At 30.9% G+C, this 9,251-nt stretch overlaps 1 protein-coding gene across 1 annotated transcript; it reads right to left on the reverse strand.

Annotated features, from left to right (window-relative positions):
• Positions 1–7,111: 7,111 nt before the first annotated feature.
• On the reverse strand, positions 7,112–8,109 carry AIR12 (auxin-induced in root cultures-like protein). The gene has a single exon (XM_021418196.2). It carries the CDS (start codon positions 8,028–8,030, stop codon positions 7,305–7,307), a length of 726 nt encoding a protein of 241 aa, XP_021273871.1. The 5' UTR covers positions 8,031–8,109; the 3' UTR covers positions 7,112–7,304.
• Between the last annotated feature and the right edge of the window lie 1,142 nt (positions 8,110–9,251).

The following is a 9,251-nucleotide window of genomic DNA, read 5'->3' on the forward strand; positions in this document are numbered from 1 at the left end:
TTTTATAGATTTTCTTTTTTAAATTTATGTGAATCATCAACCATATTTTTTTTGTTATATAGATTATATCTCCTATTTATCATGATTTTTTTTTCTGTTATGTGGATTTTATTTTTAGTGATTTTAATTTTTAAAAATTAAAAAATTATTGTATATGTAATTCTCAAATATAAGTTCTAGTGTTGCATTATTGGTTATTGTTTAAAATTTCACTAATAAATTATTTTTTATTAATCCTAATTATATAAGAAAAAATTATCTTGAGTCTATGTTTTTAATGTGCTTTATATTTTATATTTAGTTGAAAGGAAATTATCTTGAATATAAGAAGAAATTATTAATTATGTATATCATATTTAACTATTTTTATCTTATGCATTATAGTTTAATATTTGATATTATAAACTTAAATATAATAAAAGAAAAATATTGATGTTGACTATATTAATTTTTTAGTTGATTATATTGAGAAAGACAAGATTTCGAAACAAAATAAATGATAAATTTTTTTACAAATAATTTAATTACTTATATTAAAAAAGATATTACCATCGTTAAATAAAACTTTTCTAAAGCATTATTATCTATTATAAGTTTTTTTTCTTTTTGTTTCTTTTGATTTACATGTTATATAAAATTATTGTTTATTATAAATCTTTTGATTATTAATGGTTAAGTTCAATATATTAGTTTTAAAAAATTTTAACTTTTATTCTCCTTAACTTTTGGCCCTAATAAAAATTCACTAGCTCCGCTCTTGCGCCTAAACCACGATTATGGCTATATCACCATGGTTCAACCCATAGAAACCTGAAAATAGGCCATGGCTTCAGTAATCATGGAAACTATGAAGAACTGAAACTTATGCTATGACAAAAACAACGACAATGGGAATTACAAGAATAATGGAATGGCACAAAGCCAAGCACACCATCATGGCAAAACCCTACCGCTCTTGACGAACCAAAAAAAAAGAGAGAGATCAGGTGAGAGGAATGTTGGAACCCAGAACTAGGAAATAATGAAATATTGTGGACTGACTTCAAAGTATGTATTTAAGCTATTTTTAAAAAAATTTTATTTGTTTTTATTTATAGTGTGTAAATGTGTTACAAGTAATTAGCATTACTAATATAATGAAATTCAATGATTGACAACGTTTTTAAACTTACGAAATTAATTTATTGAACACTATCAAACTTCTATATAGTTTTTTTACAATAAAACAATGTAGAAGCAATCTAAAACGAATTTGAAGAAAATGGAGAGAATAATTGCAAATTGTTTCTATTGGTTCAAATTCGAAAAAATCAAAGAGTACTATTTAATAGATAAAGATATGTCCTTTTGTGCAGACACAATCTTTTGAACAAACATAATTTTTGAACAAGCATAATTTTTCAAAAGACTTTCTTCATTTCATTCTTTCAATATTATTGTTGAAAATACCCAATAATCCTCCACCATTTTCAATATAATCTAGATGCTTGATAATTTTGAAAATTGATTACATAAATGAAAGTGTCTTTTAATTGAACTTTTACTTAGTGAAAACATGTTAAAATTAATCGAAATTGCATATTAGACTATGTTTTGAACCCACTATTCTATTTGGTTAATCAAACACATTTCACACAATGACTTCAACACAAATAAATGCACAATATTCAATGACACTTTTATGACCACAGGCCAAAATTTTCTTTTCATGAGTGGGATTAAAGTCAAGCTCTTAAATTTCTAGAAACGACTACACTTCACAGAAGTAGATTTCGTCAAGAATGCTCTTATAATTAAAGCATTCTAACAAATTTATGCTATGGATCTATTAAAAGTATAGTACTTATCATTTCTTTATCATTATGAGTACTTAGCACTTTACGTGGATGGAATATTATAAATAATAATACAGTGCTAATAATCGTATACAAATGATATACTGTCTCATTGAACTCAAGACCTGACATTGTATCAAATGTCAAAGTATTTGTCAAGTTCTCACTTGACCTCCTAAAAGTTATAGTAATCACTTCATCTAAAATTAATTATGGAGTATAAGTATATCTTGACCCAATGTGTCTAGACTTCCCATTATATACTTGGACGATATGCTCTTGTTAAAGTTGTTTCACTATCATAACGGATGAAAATCGAATAAATTGGTTTAGGCCACAAGGGTACACCATAGTATAAATTTCTTAACCATTCGACTTCTTTGTTGGTAAGTGATTACAACCAATGCAATAAGTTTAGCTACCATGATGAAATCCATTATACACACATTTGTTTCTAAGTTCCTTGCGAACTAGCACCCTTACCAAGCATAAAAGTCCATCTACTCGTGAAAGTATGATCTTTTAAATTTGCAATCTAATTAAATCCATATAAAAAATATATAAATCCATATAAAAAACTAATATTCAAAAAAATTAATGCCAATTAAAATTTAGCTTACTGATTTTTTTTATTTAGAGAAAATTAAGTTTTAAGATTGAAATATAATTTTTTATTAAAAAAAGTCCAAACCTTTTCCACTTTATCTTTTTTTTATATATATAATACGATCATCAATATTCTCAAATTCTTTTTGGACTTAATTTTCACTTCAAGCAATCTTAAAGACGTATTTCCCAACATTTAGGTGCATTTAAAATTTTTATTTTTCAATTGTTTTCCACAAATATCAAACTCTAATCAATAAGAAAAGAAAACTACTAATTGGATTAACCTGTGTGGGTTTACAAGCTCTTTTTCTACTTTTGAAATTTGTCAAACTTACCAAAACTTATGCTTACAAAACTTATCCTAACTACATTATTAATTAGGTAAGCTCTAACTACATTTTTAGTGGTTTCAACTTTCCGCGCATAACACGCTTAGGTATTTTTTCAAGTTAGCACTTTTGAATATATACTTTTTTAATTAGCATCTTATGATTAATTTATGCTTTAATAGTAGGTTAATTTGTTAATTTTATCTAATAAAATTATAGAAAGAGTCATAAGCATGAACAAATAGGTTAACTTTGAATGAAAGATACTTTTCACAATTTTACTGGACAAAATTAATATCCTAACCTCTTGTACAAGGTACTAATTGAGAAAAAAAAATATAGTTAGAAGGTGCTATTTGAAATAAAAACAGTCAAGATGGCATTTGAAAAAGGTTGAAATCACAATAAATATAATTGAATATTATTTACGGATATTTCATAAAATGGGAGATTCATAGGCATGAAGCTCTAGATCCTGAGGCTTTAAGTTAAAGTGGATATGTTATTGTTAGATCTATTTTTCAAACGTTCATAAAGAGATAGTTTAATGATTGAAATCAAAATTATAATCTTAAGAGGGATTAGGGATTATAAGATAAACACAAGGGATTAGGATTATGAAATAAATATAAGTAAATTTAAGTGCATGGTTCAAATTCAATAAACTATACGAGCAAAGAAATTTTGTTAGTATATTAGATTGAGAGGCAAATTGTCTATGAAAAATTCAAAATATTCTATCTCGTAGTCGTTTAGAAAAAAATAAAAATCTACAAGTCGTGGTTCTTTGTTTAGTTAACATGCATATTTTATTCTGCAAGGGTCGGGGACATGAACACATCACAGTGCATTATGACTTCGAATGGACATAAGGATGCTGTGATGTCTCTTCTTCACTGTAATGTGTGTTTGTTCTCATGTTCACTGGACTGCAGTATAAAAGTTTGGTTTGCTACAGAAGGAGAAAATTAGGAAGCGATCTATACTGACAAGGAAGAAAAATAATGGTGATAATGGATTTGTCATCAACCATGAGCTAATATGAACTGCTTTTTGATGCAAGGCGTGCTTGGCATGAATGATGCAGAAACTAAACTGTATGCTGATAAGAGGGCCAGACATGGTGTAGTTCAAGTTTATGAGTGATTCAAAGACCATTTCCGCTTTTCTTCACAGGGGATGGAAGTGACTGTTTGGAAGTGATTGCAGAGGCCTGGAGGAGGGGCCCCTTGAACCTTGAGATGCCATGTACTTATATAAACATCTTGCTCTGCAAACTCTTTCACTTTTGCTGCATAGAGAAGATGCATGAAGGGATATAGAAATGAGTGGAGGCTAATCCTATTCTTGAGCAGAACTCTTTTACTGACTGTACCCAATCATATATCCATTTCATTCATTCGTTCAAACAAAAAAAAAGCATATTTTATTCTTTTTTTTTAAAAAAAAAAACTTGCATATTTTATAAATTATCTTTAAAGGTGGGTGCTAGGTGAAAGGGAAGCATGTGGGAATAGATATTTTGTATTGGTACACAAGAAAAAGTTTGCATTTGGTTCATATGATTTGTTCAATAACTTCATTTTTACTATGTTTCTTAAATTTGTTATGATTCTTCCGAGTTTACTTATTTTTTAATTAATGTAAAAAATATAAATTTTGCTAGTAAGAAAATAAGTATAAAATAAATTTGATTCAATTCATAGTTTTAATAATACTTCCGCTCCTAATTATGCCAGAATCAAATGATTCAATTCATAGTTTTAATAATAATTCTTCTCCTAATTTCATTGCAACCAACAGTAAATACCAAAATATTTCTTTTAAAAGCAGCACAGCATAAATAAATATAACAACATAAAATTTCAATTTCATACAACATTATAGTAATATATATTTTGTACGTTCGGATCTTACCCAAACGTTATGACTAGTTTTTTTTTTTTTTTTTGTTTTCATTCAAAGTATGTGAATGCATGGTCAGAGCATTTAATGAATGCATGTGAACAATGTTTTCTTCACAAGCCAAACTATACAAGGCCTCAAATTAACTAAGGGAGGCTATATTTCCGTGTAGGCAAATATATTAGCTGGAAGTCAGGTGGACAGATGAAGACCAGACCACACTTCAAAAATAAATGAACCAAGAAAAGGAATGATAAAATTGTTACATAAGGGAAGCTAATTTAGTCAAAAGTGGACGAAACATATATTACTAGCACATATCTTGGCATTGCATCAAGTTGCCCAAATCTCTAAGGCAGTCCAGTCCATCAATTTACTTAAAATTCAACTAAGGTAAGGAAATATATATATATATATATATTGCCAAATGGAATTCGTTCAGACTTTAGAGCCTTGCTAGAAAAGGTACAATGGACATGGCCTGAAAACGGAGCCTTCAAGACCATTTTTATGTGTTGGATTGATATAATTAAGCACTATCAAGCCCCTATATGGAGTGCTTACCTCTTAAAGATCTGGCGTTCAATTTTAATATGAATTCCGGCATACTTGTTGGATAAGTTCATTTCGTTTCGTTTTGAAATTTGAGACAACGAGAAAGATAACGACCCATATTAAAAACTTATAAGAGGGTAAAATATTGATGCTTCTGACAAGGAAAATAACTATAACTATTAAGCAATAGAAAGAGCTATGCATCGTCACGATTAACTAGAATAGCAAAAGCCTAATTTGCAAGAAAAATGGGATTTGGTTCACACGTTACATGCTTAATTTCAACCATGCCCCTTAAGTCATGGACCTGTGGTCAAAATATTACTACTACTTAAAGAGCCAAAAAGTATATTAATGGCGTTTCCCCAGAAGGTTGCTGGGTGCTTCTGTTATTACTCCATAATTTTTGGCCTTGGTTCTGTTTTTAATTTTATTTACTTGACAAATTGTTTGAAGAGGACAGACCCCACAAGGCCACAACTAGACAAGATTTGGAACTAGCATCCTCGACTTGAATGGTCGTCTCGTCTTCCATCTCCAAAACGGTAAAGGTGAAACACGTTGAGTCATTCCCGGATTTTTGTTCACACTTGAAATTAATCGGTCCATTGTCTGATTCAAATATAAAAACATGAACAAGAATAAAAAATGAAAACGAGAAACGAACCCCTCATGTTCTTGATAAGATTTCGTTTGTTAAGGTTGAAATTTTAAAAAAAAGTTTTAATTTTTTCTCATATTTGAAATGGAGAAAATTTTTATAAATATAAAATAATTTACAAATTAACAAAAAAAAATTGCATTAATCTGTGTAAATTGTTTTATGCAACCATAAAATATTTTTCATATACTTTCCTTTCTCTTTAAAATCGATTTTATAAATCTTAAGATGGATCTCACTTGGAAAATATTGTTTTCCGTACCTTATTAAATTGATTCCTTAAACTTTAAAAATTGACCCCAAAAAACAATACAACCATAAAGTATCATTATTTTCATTTTTCTTTCATCTATTTAATTATTATTCTATTTTTCAACAAACCATCATTAATTATTATTATTCAATTTTTTCGTAAGAATCATATCATTATAATTATTTTTATTAAAGTACATGAGTATTTAATATAATATAAAATAATTAAAATCAATTAAAAGAATTTTCATATAAAATAAAAAATAAAATTTTCACTAATGAAAATCTTTCATTTTTTTTTAAAATTTTCAATTTATAGTTTATTTGCTTAACAAATTAATCAATCTAACAATATGATGAGAAATAAGTAAATAAAAAAGTTGAACATTATTTATATATAATTTTTTAAATGTTGCAAAAAATGTTTTGGATGTTTTACATACTTGATGAATGTTGATGTTTTTTTGATATTTTGATAGAAAATTATTAAAGATGGGAAATGATGGAAAACATTTTCAGCAAGATGATTCAGATAATAGGAAAATTTTTTAATAATTTATTAAATAACAAAAAGATTAAATTTTTTAATAAATTTTATTTAAAAAAATTTCTCCGACAAGTTATTATTTGGTTAGCAAGGGAACCTGGGTTAAAAGCAACATTTCTAGACGGTACATTTCCATGTACTCCTTTTTGGTATATAATGTAAAAAGAAAGGAGGATAAGTGAACAATGGGGCTTTGTACCTTGGGCTTCATGTTTCACCAACCCCTACTGCCCTACACGGTTGGGGTTTTACTCTGAGGCCTACTCCTGCAAAAATCAGATGGCATGTCTCCTAGAAAAATTGACTACTGGAAATACCCAGCAAAGGGTGAAAAAAGAAGGGCCATTTCAGTTTGAACGACGTTAATTTTACAGTCTACCCAGCAGGAGTAATTCTATTGGAATAAAAAAGTAGAAAATTTAATATAAAAAAAGGTAGAAAAAATATGTCACTATTTTCTCATGATAGCTAGGGAATTCTAATTCATCTCAAGAAAAAATTATTACAGTAGAAATGTCATAATACTAGTAACAACAAAAAGAAGACAAAAGCAATAAATAGTTGCCGCTGAAATCATTCAACATCCTCTTTTATTACTATACTCCTCAGAATCACATCAAAACCAGCAAGGAAACCAAACCCAAGATCCACAATCCGGCACTCATTTCCCTAACCCTCGACCCATCTCCCGAATCATTGTTAGCAACTTGTCGAGATGGAGATGGAGATGGAGATGGCGTTGGGGATGAAGAACCGGAACTCACTTTCTCCACCAACTTCAACTCTCCCAAAGAAGCCAGATTGGCTTTAGCAAACTCATGCTTCATCGGCCGACCATCACTAACCCCTGGCCCCACCTGCCAAACCTGGTTCAACTTCTCGGCATTGGCCGGAACTTTCAACGAACTGTAGATAACCATCTTCCCGTCGTTGCCAGCCCCGGCTTCCAGGTCCCAAACGTCAAAAGATAGCTTCCCTTCGACAATGGAGCTGTAGGAGCTAATGTTGTAGGTTTTAACAACCATGGAGCCGTTGTTTTTGAAGGCAATGAGGGCTTGGGAACCTGCCATGCCCGTGGCCGTCGGATTGATGGCCCAAGCGATCCAACCGTTGGGGTTGGCTGGAGATGCCGAGAAGGCGATGGAAAGAGAGGAGTTGGTTGCATCGTAGGTGAAATGGAGGGTTGAGTTTAGGGTTGGGAGCTCGGTGCAGTTGGAGTATTGTTTCTTGCCTCCGGGGAGTTTCAGCGTTGAACAGTTGAGTGAATGTGCGGGTGACATGAGAGCAACCCAAAGAGAAAATAATAGAATCAGAGAAGGGCAAAAGAGAGACTCCATTTTTCTTTCCTCTTTTTTGGGCCCCTGAAAGAAAGAGAAAGTGTAGACAATAGTGGGGATGGGGCAGATGCCATTTGGTTGGAGATTTTTGGAGGAATATATAGAGAGGAACATGGAGAAAAGAGGAAACTTGAGTTGGGCTTGATGAATACGTGGCCAATAGTTGAATGCCACGTCGGCGGGCACGCTTTTAGTAACCGACGTGGGCGGATTCTGGTTGGTTAAGATCAGAAGTTGACTTTCTTCGATGGTTAATTTGGCACTTTTGACTCGTAAAGTTTTTGAGGGGGAATAGGATCTAGGAATAGGGTACATCACGTGCACAATCTGAAGGGTGTTAGGAGGAAAACCCCAAAAGGAAAGGAAGCTGCAATAAAAAAAAAGAGCTCGAAAAAGAAACCGAGCAAGATTAAGAAAATAATTTATTATAATAATACTGGGGGGTGCACGTGGGTGATGCGTGCTACTGGCTCCATGTTTCCGTTAAATGAATGAGGGCAGGATGTAGGCAGGGACTGGGAAATGATAAGGTGCCAAGCTGTCATCGATCCAAGTGTGAATATCGTGACTTTCTCTTTTCTGACCTTGTTTACTTTCTGGGCGGTGGCACATATTTACCGTGTAAATGGATGTGAACCACAAAGTCTTCCATCGTTCGCCTGATTTTTATTCCCCACTTTCAATGGTTTTTCCTCTTCTCATTGCCGACGACGACGACTTGTTATTCGCTTAACTATTCAAATGCTTATAGTTTCAATATTTAAATGAAGGGATTTGTTACTATATATGACAAAAATTTGCAAATTTCTTTTAATTTTATTTACAAAAATTAAGATTCTTTTAACAGAATAATTATGTTATTGGATTCTCAGATTTTTATCCAAATTTCACTTTATCTTAACAAATTTAGTCAAATATTTATAAATTCAAGATGAGGTTTGGAATTATGAATAAGCTATTTCATTCATTTAACTTATGTTTTTAAGTAAAATTATAGCATAATATATAATTTTTTTTATAGTTTAAAGTTAAGTACGTAGGTGCATTTACAAAATAAAGAGTTTTATATGAATTATTTTTTTTTAGAAAAAAGGCTGAGAGGAGCATTAAATATCGAGAGCAACAGGGAAAATCCCTATACAAATGTCCTGTCAAGAAGGAGGTGAGAAGGAACCCCGTAGAAAAATCAAACTATGACCACCCTTGTCCATACAGCTGAGC

The sequence above is a fragment of the Theobroma umbraticum genome, unplaced genomic scaffold (genome assembly GCF_002168275.2).
Source record: "Theobroma umbraticum cultivar Fairchild unplaced genomic scaffold, ASM216827v3 scaffold_44.0, whole genome shotgun sequence".
NCBI lineage: Eukaryota > Viridiplantae > Streptophyta > Magnoliopsida > Malvales > Malvaceae > Theobroma > Theobroma umbraticum.

Coding starts and splice junctions, on each gene's coding strand:
- AIR12 (XM_021418196.2), bottom strand. CDS start 8,030: ATGGAGTCTCTCTTTTGCCCTTCTCTGATTCTATTATTTTCTCTTTGG.